The sequence below is a fragment of the Bidens hawaiensis genome, unplaced genomic scaffold (genome assembly GCF_021521415.1).
Source record: "Bidens hawaiensis isolate Kalapana, Puna unplaced genomic scaffold, B.hawaiensis_p1.1 tig00011791_1, whole genome shotgun sequence".
Taxonomy (NCBI): domain Eukaryota; kingdom Viridiplantae; phylum Streptophyta; class Magnoliopsida; order Asterales; family Asteraceae; genus Bidens; species Bidens hawaiensis.
This window is the reverse complement of record NW_027491936.1, coordinates 45,250-65,417: the sequence shown is the minus strand read 5'-3', so window position 1 is coordinate 65,417 and position 20,168 is coordinate 45,250. Positions and strand designations below refer to the sequence as shown.

Here is a 20,168-nt window from a genome sequence, read left to right as displayed (position 1 = left end):
CCGGTTTGGGAAGGGCCATACATTATCAAAGAAGTCCTGGGAAAGGGCGCATACCGGCTCGAAAGGCTCGATGGCACTCCCATCCCAAGAACATGGAATGGAGCTCAATTACGCAAATGTTATATGTAGATCAATTCCAAAACTTGTAAAGAAAAGGCCTAGAGCCACTTCTAATGGAAATGATTCTCCTTTCATAAAGTGTTTACCTTTATCCTTATGAACTTCCCACTAGTGCCGGTATTTACCGCATAAACGGGGAGAAGTAAGTCGTTACGTGTGTAAGGCGGCAAAACCCGCATAAACACAACGTTAAGGGAAACCTACACGCATGTATGATGTAAGTAAAGTTTAGCCATCCTTGTAAGTGCAAGTGACGGTCCTACCCGCACAATCACGAACAAAGAAGCAAAACTTCAACCTATCATCTACCACGTTCAAAGGTTATCCTAAAAAAAAAAAAAAAAAAAAAAAAAAAAAGATGAGGAAAACCTACACGCAGGTCAGATATGGGTAAAGTTTAGCCATCCTAAGTGCAAGTGACGGTCATACCCGCACAATCACGAAAGAGGAAGCAAAACTTCACACCTATTATCTACCACGTTCAAAGGTTAACTTATCCTCAAATAAGGTAAACCTACACGCAGGTCAGATGGTAAAGTTTAGCCATCCTACTACGTGCAAGTGACGGTCCTACCCGCACAATCACGGAAGAGGAAGCAAAACTTCACACCTATCTACCACGTTCAAAGGTTAACTTATTCTAAACACTTGGAAAATTGCTAATTTAAACTTAAGTATGTAAGTCATATAACGTTTATAAAGCAAGGAATCCAATGAATCAAGCGGTCTTAGCCGCGCAAAGATTTACATTTCATAAATATTCGTTACAAGAATGGCCGGGTAACTACCCGCCTACAAGAAAGTAAATCTATACAAACTAAATCTATCCTAGTAGCGGGAAGGGATCTTCAGGATCAGGCTTCAGGGCCACTTCCACTTGGACCAGCGCCGTCAGTAGAGCGTGGCTGTTCAAGATAAGCCTTAAGGATAGGTAACCCGTCATCAGCAGCAGCAATTTCATTCACCTTCTCCACCACCGGATGCGGGAAGGCGGCGTATTGATTTACTGCTTGGTCATATATGGCTTCAGTATCTACATTGTACAAAGGGAAGTTGGATGGCGGGACGCCTTTCTCAACAAACCCTAGACCAAGCAGGAAGCCGACCCGTTCCCCATCCTCGTGAGAAGCGTTGAGGGCTGCGCTCATTGCATCGTCGTAAGACGTCTCTGAAAAGACCCGATGCACAACCTGCATAAGAAAATATACAAGTGTCAACACCCTATCTACAAAGAAAAGCGTGAAGACATGAAGATAGACTTACCTGACACAACGCTTCTCGAAGAAGCCATTCCTTGGCAACCAGAGCTTCTTTAAGGGCGGCTTGAGCTTGGGTGCAGGCGCGTTCGGCTTCGCTTTTGTTAAGGTTGGCAAGTAGCACTTCCTTTGCGGCAGCCTCTTCGACGCCCTTAAGCTTCCGCTCTGTATGGTCAAGCACGCCCCTCTGGTCCAAGATCTCCTGGAGCTTCTTGGCATCTTCCATCGCCAAGGCATCATGAGCGCGTTGGAGAGCCTCTAATTTGGCCTTGAGCTCCTCGTTCTCCACGCGTAAAGGCTCAGCAACGGCTTCAGCCTTGGTGGCCCTCTCGGTCGCGTTCCTCGCAGTCTCCTTAGCTAGCCGAAGCTGTTCGTTAACAGCTTGGGCAGCCTTGGAGCGGGCCTCGAGTCGCGCTTGAACCTCAACCTCGAGGGCCTTGAAGGCCTTCTCCTTCTCCGCAGCAGCTGCGGACAGCTTTTGGTTCTCCTCCCGAAGAGCCCGCGCTTGGGATACTTCCTTGGCGCGAGCTGCTTTCAACTTGTCATTTTCACGACAAAGCAGCTCGACGCGCGGCTGCATCCGGGCTTGGAGAACTCGAAGCTCGTTGGTTAGCCTACCCTCCTGGTAGCTAGCCATGGCTTCCCCCAACGCACCATGGGGAGCAGCGTGGCGAGCCCATTCCACGCACTCCACAGGGGTACGAAGGGTTGTTCCTCGGCGTATGTTCCATCGAGGAACATACACTTCATTGGAATCCGAAACTGCAGAAAACAAAAAGCAGTTAGGAAAAGATGATAAAATATATAAGTAAAAAAGGGCCAAAGGAACCCTACGCACCTGTAGGGTCAATTACAGGCCGATAGCCGCCGAACCCATCACCTGAACCCAATGGAAATCCATCCAAGAGGTCAGGCAGATGGGAAGGTGGCGGAAAGATGCGAGAAGCCCAACGCGTACCTGAAGGACCGGCCGTCGTTGCCGATGACGGGGGCATGGTAACAGCCGCCGTAGTCGCCGCCGCGGTCGCTGCCGCAGAATCCGCGGCAAAAGTAACCGCCGGCTCTGTGAAGGATGCTGTAAAAATTGCACTCACAGCCGGCGGTGACGTCATCTCGGCTGGAACAGTCGGCTCAGAATGAGCAACTGAACCAGCGGAAGCAGGCGCAGGCGCCTGGGTCGACGCCTCAGGTAGGCTGACCAAGCCTACCGTCATTGGCGGAGAGGTTGTACTCGGCCCCTCACCCTGGAATGCGCCAACATCCACACCTGCGTAAAGAAGAAAAGTGTTAAAAAGACTTGAAGATTAAACTATGAAGACAAAAGCTAAGAGAGTTGTACTTACAGGGTTTCTTCAGCTTGAACGTACGGACGGGCGGGGACGAACCCGATGGAGTCGGTCTCTTGATGCCGGTCACCGTCGTCGTCATTGGTTCTCCAGAGGTAACAGTCGTAGCCTCCGGAACAGTGGTCTTCTCACCACCGGGCTTCCCCCCGCCTCTTCACTATCTGACTCAGTGTCAGATAGGAGCACTGGATCGGCTGTGGAGGCCGCCTTCTCCTTCCCTTTCCCGCCGGCAGCCCGCTTCTTCCGCACTAACGAAGGACCATCTGCGGATTCCTCAGAAGAAGACAGGGTGTAAGGAATTCCAGCAGCGGGTACAGCACTGAGGGGTGGAGGAGAGAATAACGCCTTACCTGGCCGCCGGTGGCTCAGGATCTCGTGGCCCAGCGGATAAACCTCCACAAACCGATCCGCTGTTTGCTCCAGGATGGGCAACTTGTTCTCATCAAGAGCACGAGTACCCATCCGCGCAGGATCGTCAGCTTCCCGCGGGTACAGGAGCGACTCCAAATTGTTCCCCTCTGAAAGAAAAGAAACAGTTAGAAGACAAACTCATATCAGCAAGAAAGACAAAACATACCATAAGGAGTAGAGTTCAAACCGTATTCGAGAAGGATGGGAACCTGAGACGCCTCCTTCCACACCCGGCTCATCCCCAGCATCACCATCCCGGACTCCGCAAACCGGTAAACCGGAGATAGGACCAGGGATATCTTCGAGAACCATTCCGCCTCCTGGTAGTTGGGGGCGTGAAGGCTCGGAATTGCTTGGCCATTTTTAAACTTCATGGCAAGGGGGACGGCGCGGGCGGATATGTAGAAGAACTCCCGCTTCCACGATCGGAGACTGCGCTCGGTCGCACAAATCTTTAAACCCTTGATACGGGTTGTCAGGGTGTACCACCCCTGGATGCACCTCCAAGTATAGAAGGTCATCAGGCGGTCCACATGGGGCTCGATGCCCAGAATCCGGCACACCCACTCGAAGTGGCGAATCTTGGCGACCGCCATAGGGTGCAGCTCGGTCAAATTAACACCGTGCCTCTCAAGGACACGGTAAACAAACTTTGTCAATGGGAACCTAAGATTCCCATAGACAAAGAATGCTGCATAAACCCCGATCTTGCCTCTGGGGGCATTGTACACGGTCTGGTGGGATTCAGGAAACTCAGGCTCGAGAGGCTCGAGCATGAACTTCCTAACAACATACCGGTACTGATCGCCGGGCAGAGCACACTGGCACTCGCCAGCAGTACTCCTATCATCGGTCGTAGGCTCGAAATCATGTGAAGACATCTTGCAAAAGGAAGAAGAGAACGATTTCAGGGGAATGCTCGACTAATTAGAGTATTCACCGGAAATCGCTGTAAAGATGAAGAGAAAATGTGAAAGTATGAATTGGAAAGGATCCTCCACCCCCTTTATATACTAATCGCAATTAATGCGGTGAATTTAATGCGGAGGAGAGAGAAATTGAAGGTGCAATGAAACTATGACGCGTGGCAAAAAGCAACCTGGCAACAGCTGTCAAAAGGACGCGTGCCAGTAATTTCGCGGCCACGCGCCCGAAAAATCGCGCCAACGCGCCTGAAAAAGCGTCTGGAATGACCATGTACTGTCACGTCACCATAACTTCCTGCACGTCCTGACACAGTCAGAAGAAACCGTCGCACGACGTTTCAGATGTTTGGACTGTTCTTATCCTTACCAACCTTTCGAATTTCAAAATTCAAAATTCAAAAAGATTCAAAAGTAAGCGGGAAAATACCCCTTACCTTGGCAACCAAGTAACCATAAGACGGATGCGGGTACAGTGTTAAGGCAAAACCCTTCACATACCTAGCACCCGCAGGGAATTGAAGCCAAGAAAACCCCGGCAACAAAGTAACTATAAGGCGGGTGCGGGTACAGTGTTAAGGCAAAACCCTTCACATACCTAGCACCCGCAGGGAATTGACGCCAGGGGTACCTTGAAAGTAAAGTAACTGTAAGACGAGCGCGGGTACAGTGTTAAGGCAAAACCCTTCACATACCTAGCGCTCCGCAGGGAATTGAAACCAAGAAGGATCTTTTGGGCAATGCTTGTGGAAACGGAAATAACATCCCCGCATAGCGGGAACGTCGAGAACTACATTGTTTGAGGCTCCAGGATGGAATTGGTGGTTTAAACATAATTGATCACTATGTTCAAAACCACTAAAACCTCAAGGAGAATCCACACAAGTGAGACTCAACGCTCCTGACTTGCGAGAAGGTTACATACCTACCCGCATCATACCCAAAGATCAAGCAAAAAAATCGGGAATTTTTGCAAGTGACATTAGGAAATCCGCGGGAGGAATCCCCACGGAGAACCTTAAAACTAAAAACCTTTTCAAAACCCCTTGCATAAAGTCCAAAAGTTCACCTCACTTTATTGAACATTCATGAGAAGAACATTGGACTGGGGGGACTTGAAGAGGTAGGTCCCAGCAGAGCCCAGTTGGTCCCGCAAGACTAACCTTGAACAGGGACGTCTGCGCAAAGGCCATCTGCTCCCGCAGGACCCACCATGCTCAGAGAACCTTATGCGCAGTACGCAAGCTGTACACGCAGGGAAAGCCTCCCAATGGTAAAGTACCCCGCCTGTTCCCGCAGTTGCGGATACAAGCCATCAGGGAAGGCTACCCGCAGACAGCAGGGCTACACGCACAAGACACTAGATACTTCAGTAGTCACATGAAGGAATGAGCAAGGCGGGAACAATCCCGCCTAAATGAGCCAGTCTGTATGATTCTGAAAGATCTTTTGTACTATACCTACCAAGGTATGGATAGGACAGACGATCTGACCAGAACAGCCCATGAGCCAATCACAGGGTGACAGCTCACCGACAACAGTGCGAGGAGGAGCACCCTCTAGTACTGTTTGTCACTATTAGCCGCTGCCTACTCACCAACCCTTACTGTGGGGCATGCGCAGCCTACAGTTGGTGGAATAGTGTTACTGTTGGCCGTAACCTATTCACCAACCAGCATGGCCTGCGTACAATCCACAGTAGGTGGGACGTGCATAGTCTACAGTTGGTGGAATAGTGCAGCCGACTTTGTTACTGTTGGCCGTAACCTACCCACCAACCAGTATGGCCTGTGCATAGTCCACTGTTGGTAGAACAGGAATACTATTCAGCCGGCTGTACCTTCTAGGAAACCTACCTTCGGCTATAAATACTCCAACACCTTGGAATGGTAAGATCATCTGCTATCCAGTTATCTAGCAATCTCTTAATATACACTTATATTCAGAGCAACCTAGTCTGATTCTCACGCCGGAGGGTGGTCACAAGGAGGAACCCCCCCCTTCTCAGTGACGAGCTTACGGTGTTTGTTTTGCAGGTCTCCTGAAGAACAGCCTTCTCAGCTAGATCTCATCCGTGGGAAACATTACTTAACCCCCAGATTATCTATAATCTGTACCGGGTCACTTAGTGTTTCTTCACCTGTTCTAATTACTTCTTCTGCAATTGTTTGTCGTTACAGATTCATATTGTTTGTACCTATTTGGGGTGTTTGTTTGCTATTAAGATTGGATTTTTATCATTTTGGGTTTCAACATTCTTCATTTTTGGTCAACAAACTGGTAAATTTCTTTAAAAAGTCTTTTACCTTGAAGATTAATATCTACTGTTAAAGAGATTGGATTTTAATCATTTTCGGTTTCAACATTCTTGATTTTTTTTAAACAAACTGGTACATTCTTGAAGTACAGCCCAAATTAGGATGTCGGTTGAGGTCAATTTGTTCAAACAATCTTTTAGGTTGAAGATTCATGGTGGGCTTTTTGGGGTTTGATTTTATTGCCTATTTTTCGGTTTTTTTTAAATCTTTTGTTTGTTGATGATGATATGGGATATTGATGATTCTGGACCTGTTCTTTAATATTTTTGTTTCTAATCTTTATTCCATTTTAATTTTAACTTGCAAAAAAGGAAACAAATGCACATATTGCATAGGTTTCCTTGCTAACTTGTGCTTCAACATTGTTTTACATGTAAATTTAACCTGGAATTTGAAGGCTAATAATATTCATCTTATACAGAGCTTTATTAATTTTTTCTTTATCATATTATATTTCAGAATTGTGGATCTCTAATGCTTTATTATGTAACTTTTGTTTAATCTGATGAGATATTTTTATTTTCTATTGAATGTGATTGATTGCTGCATTTAATTGCTGTTACTAAAAATAAATTAAAGCTAATATGTCATAATCTTGTATTTCATTACCTCTGCACTATCAACCACACAAGTTTCACCTACTTTGATGTAACAAAGCAAAATTTAACAACTGCTGCAACAATGGCATCTTCTTTATATCTACTAACACCAACCTCTCTGGTTCAATTCATATTGCAGGATAACGCCTGCAACACGGATGTCAACTACTAGGCGTGTGCACCCCCTCGCTTCCTTAAACCCGTATCAAGGAGATTGGACCATTAAAGTTTGTGTAACGTCGAAAAGGCCATTGCGCTACTACAAAAACGCACGAGGCGAGGGTGTCTTTTTAATGTTGAACTAACTGACGAAGACGTAAGCTCCCATCCACTTAACTAGCATGTTAACTATTATATATTTTACACATGTCATTATTAAGAACACACACACATGAACATGTATATTACAGGGAACACAAATTCAAGCAACCATGTTTAATGACGGTGCAAGGATGTTTTTGGACGTGTTTGAGCTGGGAAAGGTGTACTACATATCCAACGGGTCACTAAAACTGGCCAAAAAGGAATACAAGACCGTGTCGAACGACTATGAGATGACTTTGAATGAATATTCTAAAGTAGAGGAGGCAGCAGGCGAACCAACTATCATTCCTGAAACCACCTTCAACTTTGTGCTAATCGATCAACTACAACAATATGCACAGCAGAAGGAACTTATTGGTATGACTTTTTGGTTGCACCCTACGGTATCTCAGTTTCACTATTAACTTTTGCTTCTTCTACTTTAATTAACTGCAGATGTTGTTGGCGTTGTCCTACATGTTTCGCCTACAAAGCCCATCAAAAGGAAGCTGGACAACGAGATGGTCATATTGAATGGACCAGTGTGGTAATTTGACACACTTGAGACGTTGGTAAAATTAAATACAGGAGACGCCGTTAAATTAAATGATGTTCATCGCCGGTGACCTTTCAATTTCTCTACGCAACCTTACGCATCATCTCCGCTGACTTCAATTACAATCAATATTAAGAGCATCCCAACAGAACCGTTTCAATTGAAACTCAGTAATCACTCTCCAATCAATCGAAACCTCTCTAATCTAATCACTGTGCAATTAATGGCCGGTGGTTATCTCATGTGGTATAAGCCAATACCATTCTCTTTCTTTGCTCCACAAAACCCACTGCTGCTCTCTCAATCCTAATTTCTTAATGGGATATGTTCTACTTTATCACTGAAGGCGTTATTGTTTCTACTTTCGTTAGCGGCTCAGGTTTTGTTCTTAATCAACCAATTGAGTTTTCTTTTCTTTTAAAATTGGGTTATTGGTTCGTATAACCCTACCTGTTAACATCATAACTATCTCTATATTTGCATGCTATGTTGATGTATGATTGATTGTTTACTTCCTTGCTCCCGATTCTCTTAACAGAACGTTTAATTAGCACTAATTGACGAGATTAGGGCTAGGTTAAGTGTTAATTTGCAATTCAAAGTGTTTTTTATTACAGTTAGGAGGTTATGTAAGGTTATGAAAATAATCAACATATGAGAGTGATGCATATAATATTCAGAAGGTTCAAATAAGAACCTTTAACAACTCAGTGATGAAGTTTATGAAACTTGGTTCTAAGCTTGATGTGTTTTCCTCACTTTTGCAGTTCAATTCACGTAACATAAGCGAAATTAAGCCGTTATTCTCTTGTTTTTGGGTTGAATTATTGTCATTCTTGTTCATTTATTTGGTTTCGGTCATTAGCATTGGACGGTAGGGATGAACTCGGTACCGTACCGGTACCGAAATGTTCGGTTTAGTGCCCTTGAAGGTGATAAGTAATAACACTATTATTTAATATTTGGCGGTGATCAAATAGTTAATGCAATGATCATCTTGTAGATATGGCCATGGAAGTTGAGGACGCATTGTATCCGATAACATAAGTAAACATTGGTATAGATTCGTACGAGATATTCAAAAATGCAGAACGGGCCTTTTGATTACTGCAAAGCCTAGAGGACCAGGAATTGAACGATCCGATTTGTTGGATATTAATGGCCAAATATTTGCTGAGCAGGTACTTTGATATGCTTACACTTTCTTAATATGATAATATTAATGAACCGAATCCATACCGATTGAATTAGTAAATTACTTTAAAACTACATACCCGCTACGGTCCCTAAATCATTCCATACTTAACCCGCTATAAATCAAACGCGTTTGTTTTATAGACGAATAGCTTAGTTCACCCTCTAAGTTTAAGATGAGCATACAACTAACATAGTTCATATATTTTACATTTAAAGATTTTTATACGGCTTTAAATCAGGTAAAAAAAATTCCGGTCCGACCGATCCAAGGATTTCTTAAATTACAGATACGTTTATGGGCTCGTTTTCACCCTATGATACACAAGTCTTCCATTATTTTGTAGGTGGCATTCAACACATAGGTTTTTCACCCAAATATCAACAGTAACGGGAGCATAAGTCTTGATATTTTAAACAAAAAATGGAGGCAGGCTGTTACATTTTTCAAGGTTAATACTTTTTACTATTTGTTGTAAATAGTCATGGTAAAAATGCATCAGCTGCCAGATGGAAGTGCTATCAAAGTTGGTATTGAATAGCTTCAGGCTCTTGAAGCTCTTTTTGCACCGGTGAGTCTAGGTATATTTTGAGTTAGTTCAATTTGGTTTTAAGTGTTTTCTCTTCATATACTGGATACATTCACATATCCATAATGTTGTATCTTACATTATAATGATATGCTCACCAAAATTTTAGTTTATATGTTGACGATGCAAATTGTTTTCCTTTTATTTGAGTGTATACTGATTTGTATGTGTTATTCTGGTTTAATTCAATTATTGAACTTTCTATGTTGCTAGCAGGGTAGTTTAATTTCATTGAATGGATTGCTCATTGCCGATATCCATTCATCAGTCGTCAGTCATTGAAGCTCAAAGGTAACTTTTTCTTATTTGTTGAGGTTATTTTTTTCTTTAGTTTTGTGAATTGTTGTTCAGTTTCCTGCTTATGGTTATGTAGTTATGTTAATTGGCCTAAATCATTAATCACTTTCTAAGGTCTTTAGTTGGCTCAAGATTCAATTTTGTAGTTGCAAATATATTTTATTCTTTTGACAATAATGGACAGACATGTACTCTGGTGCTGGAGGAAACTCTTGTGAATGCTGCTGGTAATAAACGTGTTCAACAACTAATTGTAAGATTACCATATTAATGTAGCCTCAACTTGCATGGCTACACTTATGGGTCATATGTTTTACATGGTGCAGTTTGACTTTTAAACGTCAAAATTCAGTTTATATTTTAAATCGGTCAAGTTTTGAATGGGCAGTTTGACTTTTGTTCACCCAATGACAAACTCTTACATAGTGGTTAATTATGGCTGGCTAAAATCAAAATTTGTTTACCATGTTTATTTGGTTGTTCTTTCATTCATTATCTGCATCTACTTTTGTTTCTTGATCAACTGTTATCAATTTCTTTATGTTACCTTTTGCCATATACACATTTATTTTATTATACTAACTATCAACTATAACCAGCATTCTACTACACAAATTAACAGTATCTGTATTTTAGGGGAAATAATCCCATGGGTCATATGTTTAACATGTGCAGTTTGACTTTTAAAAGTCAATTTATACAATTTTTAGTTTTATGGTTTTGGCAATCTGCATGACAAATTTTCATTTGAAGTGATGAATATTTGACAACAAATATCACTTTGTAGTCAATTCTCATTGAAAGTTGTTGTGAATTGCTACAACTATATTTGTAATTAGTAAATAGTAAATTATTTTAAAGAGCCAAATGCCCCCTGCGAATCTATACCAAGTTTGAGACAATTTTTTTGTGCATCCAAAGAATTCAGATAGCTCTAAATAATGGTGGATACATTGTAGCTGCACAATTACTCTATACCCATATGCAAAAAATTGTCACAAAAAACCATGTAAAAGCGACCAAGGCAATCATGAACTAAACAGTTATCAACCAAATTCCTGCTGCCTTCCCGCCGCAACGCGCGGGCTCTCCTACTAGTGAATGTAAATGTTTATAAAAAAGAGCACCACCACAAACTTGGTAGCCAGACCAAACTGTTGACACCAACTATTCTCGGTTAGCCAAATAAATAAAACATCGTCTGTGTTCCTTTGTGTTCGTGAACTATTCCCGAACAAACTCATTTCCTTAATGAACGAACACGAACAAGAAATTTTGTGCAGTTAGGCGTTCGTGAGCCGTTCGCTTGTCCGATAAAAACTTAACGGACAAACATGAACAGGGCCTTGCTCGATTTAGTTAGGTTCGTTTAGCCCAATGGTATGAAACATTTTTATTTTTTAATTTTCTAGTATAAACCAACACTGTTTTAGAACTCACACTTGGCAAGTTTTATAGGAAGCAAAACAAGATCAAGGCTACATACAAACTTCACATAAGATACTATACATTACAAGACCATATACGCCTCTTCTACATAAATTTCATAAAACACGATTCAAATTCAACAAAACAGGTAAATGCAAGATCACGGATGGTAACAACCATCTATTCGGTCCCTGAAATCTTCTTCTTTATGGACTCAATGTCTGTCGCTAGCTCTTTTCTGCTCGACTGCAGTACAAAAATGCATAATATCGTCAGTCGGCCATTTAAGACGAGGTCAGTAGTCAAGAGACCAGTCAAAGCTCTTACCTTGAAGAGCAGATATCGGTAGACAAACCATCCGGTATATCCGAGTCCTACCAACTCCAAGATCTTTGGAAGCTAAGATTTTCATTAAAAAAAGAAAAAGAAAAAAACAGATGAGGTTATAAGTATGGTACAAATGTAGAATCATATTTGTTACAATAATAATATTTAACTTACGATGCTACTTAATTACCAATGGTACTGCATTGATTGCACCAATAAGAATTGAGGATATCCATATTGCGACAACTCCTCCTCCTCCATAGATTATGACTGTGGATTTGTTCTCAAGAGCATCCCACTGCAAAAAAATAAAAAAAAATAATTAATTATAAAAATAAATAACAATAAGAGAAAAGATGTAAAAAAATCATCATAATGATATATGAAGCAGAGCATGTTGTGATGTTTTATTATCATATTCACCTTTTCTTTTAGGTCGTTGAACAACTCGGTGGCATCTGGTGCGGATGATGCATCTTCTGATGCCTTGATCCGGTAAAGAGATGATCGTTTTGACTCTAGTACGCAAAAGAACATAAAGTTGTTACACATTAAATATATTTGATAAATTACACATTAAAATGATGAAATTCAAAAATAATTTCATCTTGTGAATCATTCTTGTATCTTTAATTTTGTGTTCAATAATTTGGGGATAGGCCAATGATGCATGGGAACTTTAATAAGCAATCTTAAACTAACAAACTAAATAGAATTGGACTCACTATATGCATATTTCGTCGCTCGAATTCTAAAGCGATTAATCTAACAAAAGAAATAATGTATTAACAGTTTATATTTCATAACTTTTTGAAAGTACAAATTAAAAGACAAAAACACAAATACAAAAATCATTAGCTACACAATCCCAAAAAAAAAGTTGAAATATTTAGTAGTTTTTTTATATGATCATGATCTTATGGATCCATTGTTTACATAATAGCATTCAAATTCTCCAATTATGGACTACTCTACCCCTAAACAAACAAAGCATTCAAATCATCAAAACCTTCACATTCACTAATTGTTGGATGAAATGCTTCAAACAGACTAAAAGAGAAGTAACTAGCTAATCTATATCTGTACTATATAATCAAAAAATATTTTTTTACCACGTGTCACATTTAGTTGGATCCACCCTTTTTCTATTGCTTCTCTATCTCTTATTGATTATACAAATTTTGTTAATTCTTTTTTATTTCCTCGCATCTCTCCCCTTTTAAACAATAATAATGACTAGGATATAGCCCGTGTAATACCCGAATGGTTAAAAAAATATAAAAAAAAGTTAAACTGAATAATATGTATAATAACATACTTTATGAATTCATAAGATATAAATAATTTTCTAAAATACAAAGATTAGTAAGAACAATTTGTATTTGTATTAGAAAATAAAATGGAAGGTTGTGAATCTTTAACAATTAAGAAAAAGAGAAGTTTGGAATCAATTATTTTAGTTGAGTTGGTAAGCCACAAACATTTTAAAAGCAAGGTAATGAGTTCGATTCCAACCAACAACATATTTTTTTTTCATTTTATCATTCATAAAGTGAAAATTATAAAAATGAAAATTTATACACTTAGCAGTATTGTGTTGCTTTAATAATATAGGTAGATTTCTATAATTTCTTGAAAACATGCTTTTTATTTTTAAAAAAAAATTAATTTTGTTCATAAAACATTTTTATAATTTGGCAATTCTTTCATTGTTTAGCGCGTTTAGTTATATTACACTTTTTTATAAAAAGCATTTACAGATTTACGAATAATATCATTCTTTTTATTTTTAATATGTAACACACTGGTCTAGTGGTCAATAACCTAGTTTACTAATTTATGATGTAACATTACCTGAAACTCGTTTGATGGAAGTAGAAAACGAACGAACGGGGAGGTTAGGTAAGGCGGAGCAACGGGCAGTGGTGGTTATGGTTGGAACACGTGGTGACATGACGGCGGTGGCCGCCGCAAAAACCGTAGTTGCCATTTCAAATGTTGTCCGCACAAAGTTTTTAGGTTCGTCCTATCTTTGTATGTTTTATTAAATGTTTTCTAAAGCTTTTGTTGTTAAGAAACTGAAAGTAAAAGATTTTGTTGTGACACGTGGATTAATAAAGGTTTTTCATTGGTTGTTTGTCTATCTTCACAATCCACGTTATTTTGGTTTGAGCCATAAGTTATTGGGACCTTGCCCTTAACTTTGTAATTTTGTTTATATATGTTATTTTGAGATATGGGATAATTACATAAAAGTGTGACAAATGGATGGTATTTGTTTTAAGTTGCTACTGTTTATTATGCTAACTTTTGTTAATTGTTATTAATTATTATCCAATGTATTTACTAATTATAAGTAGAATGTCAAAGCAACATTACATTTACATTATCATAAAACCTACTGAGCTTCAAAACTACTAAATGACTTATCATGAAACTTTTTGAGATTCAACACTTCCAATTTTTATATCGAAACACATCATCGTTTCAAACGTTAATATCTCATTCATCGCAACTTCAATTTGATTACTCTCTTTTATGATTTTGAAGCTTTCATCAAAGTGAAAGTAAACCCTATGTCATTAATTATTTATATCAATATTATAATGGTAAATTAGATTATAATAATCCTAACTAACTGTTATTAGTCGACAATAATCCCAACTTAGTTTATTACCATTGGTGGCCCCAAATTTAAAAAGATTGGCTCTTAATGGTCACCCGTTAAAATAAACTTAATGTCGTTAAGCTTTTTCTGAATTTCAAGCTGATTTTTTAGGGCTTTTGATCGGAAGGGGGGGTACCAGTCGATTGATGTAAAACTTAGCTCGAAACGATGCTTTAAATGGCTTGATTAGTGCTTCAAATCGGGTGCTTGATCTTCAAATTAACAAAAAAATAAGTTGTTTGGAGCATCGTTTCGAGCTAAGTTTTACATCAATCGACTCGTATTCTCCTTTTGATTAAAAGCTCTAAAAAATCAATGAAATTCAGAAATAACTTAACGCCGTTAAGGTTTTTTTAACGGGAGATCATTGATAGCCAATTTTTTTAAATTTGGGATCACTAGTGACAATAAATTAAGTTGGGATTATTAATTATCGGCCAATAGCATTTAGTTGGGATTATTAAAATCCAATTTGCCTAATATTGGTTAAAACAAACTATTATATCTTTTTGTGTGTATTCCATTAACGATTAATAAAAAAAATGCATTTGTTTACACTAATTTCCTAGCGTAAATATAGCACAGTACAATTCTAAAATAGGTAAAAAAATAATAAAGTATTTGTGATGTGAGGTACATAAGGTGTGTATGAAGGATCTATTTTAAGAAGTGTCTTTTAAATGAGCAAAAGACTCGGTCGAACTGAACCTCACCCTCTCAAACTCTACTAGACATTTCATTTCCATATTTTCCCCAATCATAGGAACAACACAAAACATCTTGGACAATCCTAAGAAAAACATCAAAACATTCATTTCTCATTTCATTGTGTTTTGTCTTTTAAGAATTGTGTTTCAATCACTTTACAAGAATTCATAAGATCAAAACCAACATTTTGTTCACTCATTTTCGGATTCCATTTCAAGATTTGCGTGAAAAAGAAAAAGATGTCCATATGACGGACTTTGGGAAAACAACGATTGGTATTGATGTTGATGGGGTCTAAAACATACTTCATCATCAAGTTTGTGATTTTTTATTATTTATGTTCGTTTCTTGTAACACAAGCGATGACTAATGACGATCAATCATTGGATGATTTTCGTCGATCATTGGATGATTTTCTTCAAGATCATGCGAAGAAATCAATGCCCGAAGATCCAAAAGTGGGTAAGTTGTATAACGTATCTCTACCCTCGAACTTCACAGGAATGCAAGTTTCGGTTGTCCACCTTCGCAGCTCGACTGTTTGGGCTACTGGAGCTAATTTGGGTCATTTTCGGGTACCTCCAAGGATAGTCCCCAAGCCGAATGTTACATCACTAGATATAGTCTTTTCAAATTTAGGAAATTGGTCATCTTATTATTACAATATACCAAATTACGCTTTTGTTACCCCAATTCTCGGTTTCAGTGCCTACGGTGAAACCTACGTGAGAGGTCAAGACGGTCATCTCACATCTTCAGTTACACAAATAGAGTTAACTCTCTTCAAACCGATTATGGTTAATTTTCCTTCGATGTGGCTCCCTCATGGGAAATGCGTCAAGTTCTACTCTAATGGGATGACTAAAATAACCAACATGTCATTGTCTCGCACATGTGAAGTGTGGGGCCAAGGGTACTTCGCGATCATGGTACAGGCCCCACATTCTTCACACCAGATATGGAAGCTTTGGGTGGTTGGAATTGGGGTCGGGAGCATTGGATTCTTCTTGTGCGGATTAGTTTTATTTAAAGTAATTAGATTTGTCAAAAAGAGAAAAATTCAGAACATGGAGAAAGAATCCGAAAAAAGCGAGGTTTTGGATACAAAATATGTTGGTCATAGTAGAATGCCTTGTGCTTTTGGGATAAGAACACAACCTGTTCTTGAAAATGATTACTTTCCTTAGAACTTTTGTAACCTTTTACTATTAAAAACACCTATAGTGTAACTTGTTACTAGCATACTCTCAAAAAATGAACAATTTCATTATTGAATTTACTCATTGCCTTAATTGTCTCGGTTTATTTACCCGAGTAAATTAACCAAAATTGACCTATGAACAATTGATCTCGAAAGGTGGATCGGTGAAGTCGCCAGTAAGGATGGCATCGGCGACTATCTTGTTTGCAGCCTCGGTGGCGTGGATTCCATCCCAACTAACATAGTTTTCAGGGTCTTCACAAGCTGACGCGGTCACATTTTGACCGTCTATAACTTTTGTGTTCCCGCAAAACACTTGTGGATTAAAGTTATAGGGATCGCTGCCATTTCCACAACATGCTAATGGACCATACTTCAAACCTACATTTAGGTACACGTTTTAAAAATTTGTTCCATGAGAAATAATGTTGGAATTTGGAAATTTTAGCAACAATTTATAAGAGTTATATGCTACATGTACATTCCTGTTTTTTTTTACTGAATTAGTCACATCATCTCGCTACTTTTACTCATAAAGAATATGTTTAATGGTATACAAAGGGTAAAAGTGCAAGATTTTGAATTAAAAGAAAAGGTATGCGCCACCAATGGGCGTCCCCACCGACCAGTTCCACAGTCAACATGAGAGAGGTAAATCAAATTTTGATGTTTAAGGTACGTCTACTAATGCTAGGCTCTAGGTCTCAAGCCAACCTGACCCGACCCATTTTAAGTTGGACAATAAACACTATTTTGAAATGTTACCCAACCCGTTGACCCGGCCCATTGTAGTGAACTAGTCGTACCATGAGATGTGGGATGCTGAAAAAGCTCTAGCAACACTTTGTGAGAATCAGCATAGATGACTTGGGCGTCAGAGAGTTCTTGTCTCGCTTGGTTAAGGGCGTCATGGAGCATATTATTGTAGTCAAATACAGCGTTATTGTACGAGATCAAACACCCGAATTCATCAATATCATCGTCGCCATGAGGGAGTTGAACCAAAAATGAAGGGTAGCATCCAATGGGTGCCAAATTTAGTACAAAAAACGTACGCCCTCCTAACGCGTACAAATCCTGAATAAAAAATTTTCAACAAAAATGTTTTCATAACATGTTAAAACTTAAAACACAATAATTGTATATAAAAATAGATCTTGTTATCCCAACTAGGCTCAATACCCTTATTATCTAGGATAAAGTCTATCTATGCAATTGTTAACAGTAATACTTGCCATAATCGAGTTAACGATCCCAGAAATGATTTCCGGAAGTCTCTCTTTGACTCCAGTGATGCCAATCTTTTCTAAATCGGACGTGAAATCATTCTGACCGATGTAAAATGTATAGAGTGATTTCCCAAACACATCAGGTGGAGGAAGATTAGTTTGCCCTATAAATGTAAGTTATGTAACGAAAGCACATCATGTGACAATAATATTGTTTTAAAACTTAACTTTTGAACATTTATATTAATACCTTGGGAGTAAAGATCATCTACTTGAGCCTTAAAAGTGTTTCAATTGGTTTACTTGAATTGGCAATGCAAATGGGCTGAGTCCAGATACAAACAATGATGTTTGCGGTAGTCGAACCGTAGAGGCCAGTGTTGCGAAACTTGCCCCGTGCGTGTAATCCGACCCGATGGATTTCAAATACGGGCTTAGAAATGGAATTCCTATTCTTTCAGCTTCATCAAAATAATAATAACATCAACTTAACAAAAGTTTTAAATAGTAACAGTTTTAATAACAATTAATTAGTTTACTGGACAGTTTTTTTATAATATAGTTATCATTCTAATATATATATATATATATGAAATACAAAAGTTTTAGTAACAAATTAATTAGTTTCTTAATGAACAGTTTTTTTATAATATAGCTGTCATTTTAAAAGAATATATACCTATGAAATACAAAAGTTTTAAAAAGTAACAGTTTTAGTAACAAATTAATTAGTTTCTTACTGGACAGTTTTTTTTATAATATAGCTGTCGTTTTATATACATATGAAATACAAAAGTTTTAAATAGTAACAGTTTTAATAACAAATTAATTAGTTTCTTAGTGGACAGTTTTTCTACAATATAGCTGTCGTTCTAAAAGAATATATATATACCTATGAAATCAATGATGAGGCGGCCATCGGAAGCACCAACAGGGTGTTTAAAATATGTCATGCCATTAGGGGGTGGAGCCTCAGGAAATACAGCCCAAAAACCGCCGGTGTCAGAATTCGAGTCACCGAAGTTGAAGATAGCATCATATCCGCATCCTGCTTCACACAATGTTGCCAACAACAATATTGTCACCACCGGAACCACCCAAAACTGTGGTGACATTATATATAAATGTGTGTTTCAGAGCTAGTGTTTGTGGTGGAGGATGGGGGACAAAGATAGTAAGACAAGGATGTGTTTAAATTTTAAGGTGTGTAATAACATAGAGCTATAGACAAAGTGAAAAGCATGTCGGTGATTAAATGATGAAACTCCCTACAACCACCTAAAAACAGGACCATATACTTTTTACACCTTTAAATGGTTGTTACGCGCTAGGTGATACTCGGACGGTCAAAAATTAGCATTTAGTCGCCAGGATAATTAGGATTACTCGGGATTAATCAGATTGAAACTCTTTATGTAATTTGTCAAATATACATAAACACGCATATATATACCAAATTTTATATATAAAATTTTCAATTTTGACCAATCATGACCATATAACGATTAACCGACAACTATTTGGTAGGGTACCGACTAGCGATTAATCTCGGCACCAAGACGCCATTTTTACAACCATGTCGTTTACTGATGACTCAAACGGTTGTTTCGAAGTAGACGGTCAAAATGGTCATCCTAAAAAACCCCGACAAACGTTCTAAACGCAGGTGTATCAAACTCTAAAATTTATTTGTCAAAACGACCGTTTGAGAAATACCCGAATGGCCGTTCTGAAAGTATAGGGTCATAACTTTGAAAACAATTGATTAAAATAACTGTTTACAAATATCCCGATGGCTTTTTGAGACCATTTAAGATTAGATGTCAGACAATGTGTGTATACCAAGTCCAAAAAAATATGATAAAAGGTTATTTTTATTAAAAAAAAATACGCCGTAATATTATTCTGACGCGTGTGTTCTTTAATCATAATTAATTAATCTAAACTTTCCAAATATAGACTATTAAACTCACGATTTATGATTTTAAAACTTACCATAATGAGTTTTACATGTAGAAACGCCTTACTCAACACAAATAATGAAATTTGAATTTGAAAAATATATGATGTTTACACGTGCACGCATCTACGTAAGACAAATTAATGTGCCAGGTTGTGAGCTGAATGTTGGATGTTGGCATTATGAGTCAACTGCTTGGTTTAGAGTTTACACGTCCACACGACAATGGCATATGTGTGACTTGAGATGAAATCTTTAATTAGTCAACTAGAGATGAAGTAGTACAAATTCATATGTAATGACTTAATGTGTATTAGTGAAGATTTAATTCATTAGTACAAACTTAATGATATGATGAAAGTCGATTTGATGACGTGTGAGTCTAGATATGTTAGCTGGATCTTCATTGCCTATCACTGGACACGTCTATGGCCTGGACCATGAATTAAACCGACATTAGCAACCGTGGGTTTCACCAAGATGTCATTACATTTCAAGTGTGTGTCATAATAGTTGCATTTTGAAAAATTTTGCCACGTAAAAGAACCGTGTTCCGTTGGTAAAATGATTAAACAAGAAAGTTAAAACGAATATGCCATTCTATCAAAGTAGTTTTTTAAAAAATAATTTGTTTTGCAATTCAAAGAACTAAAAAGGGTAGCGGCGTAGATTCTTTCCGTTTGGCTTCTGTTTCAGTGTAAACATTACTTTACGTCAATGAAAAATTATTATTA

General features: G+C 38.6%; 2 protein-coding genes and 1 pseudogene across 3 annotated transcripts; 1 reads left to right on the top strand and 2 right to left on the bottom strand.

Annotated features, from left to right (window-relative positions):
- Nucleotides 1-11,349: 11,349 nt before the first annotated feature.
- LOC143538978 (protein CURVATURE THYLAKOID 1A, chloroplastic-like) lies at nucleotides 11,350-13,697 on the bottom strand. Its single transcript, XM_077032412.1, has 5 exons — nucleotides 13,523-13,697; nucleotides 12,092-12,186; nucleotides 11,859-11,966; nucleotides 11,669-11,740; nucleotides 11,350-11,587 (listed from the first exon to the last, which is right to left on the bottom strand). Exons 1-5 carry the CDS (start codon nucleotides 13,656-13,658, stop codon nucleotides 11,522-11,524), a joined length of 477 nt encoding a protein of 158 aa, XP_076888527.1. The 5' UTR covers nucleotides 13,659-13,697; the 3' UTR covers nucleotides 11,350-11,521.
- Nucleotides 13,698-15,406: 1,709 nt separating this feature from the next.
- LOC143539030 (uncharacterized) lies at nucleotides 15,407-16,231 on the top strand. The gene has a single exon (XM_077032454.1). The coding sequence runs from the start codon at nucleotides 15,407-15,409 to the stop codon at nucleotides 16,229-16,231; it is 825 nt and encodes a 274-aa protein (XP_076888569.1).
- A 147-nt stretch (nucleotides 16,232-16,378) lies between these two features.
- LOC143538977 (GDSL esterase/lipase At4g01130-like) lies at nucleotides 16,379-18,639 on the bottom strand (annotated as a pseudogene). Its single transcript, XR_013136352.1, has 5 exons — nucleotides 18,367-18,639; nucleotides 17,725-17,935; nucleotides 17,481-17,638; nucleotides 17,052-17,322; nucleotides 16,379-16,626 (listed from the first exon to the last, which is right to left on the bottom strand). The product of XR_013136352.1 is annotated as a GDSL esterase/lipase At4g01130-like (transcript).
- Nucleotides 18,640-20,168: the final 1,529 nt, after the last annotated feature.

Bases quoted from the DNA above. Each gene is read 5' to 3' on its own strand.
- LOC143538978 (XM_077032412.1), bottom strand. From the start codon at position 13,658: ATGGCAACTACGGTTTTTGCGGCGGCCACCGCCGTCATGTCACCACGT. The intron at 11,741-11,858 runs GTAATTAAGTAG...TGAAAATCTTAG, and splicing joins CAATCAATGCAGTACCATTG to CTTCCAAAGATCTTGGAGTT. The intron at 11,588-11,668 runs GTAAGAGCTTTG...TTTGTACTGCAG, and splicing joins ACCGATATCTGCTCTTCAAG to TCGAGCAGAAAAGAGCTAGC.
- LOC143539030 (XM_077032454.1), top strand. From the start codon at position 15,407: ATGACTAATGACGATCAATCATTGGATGATTTTCGTCGATCATTGGAT.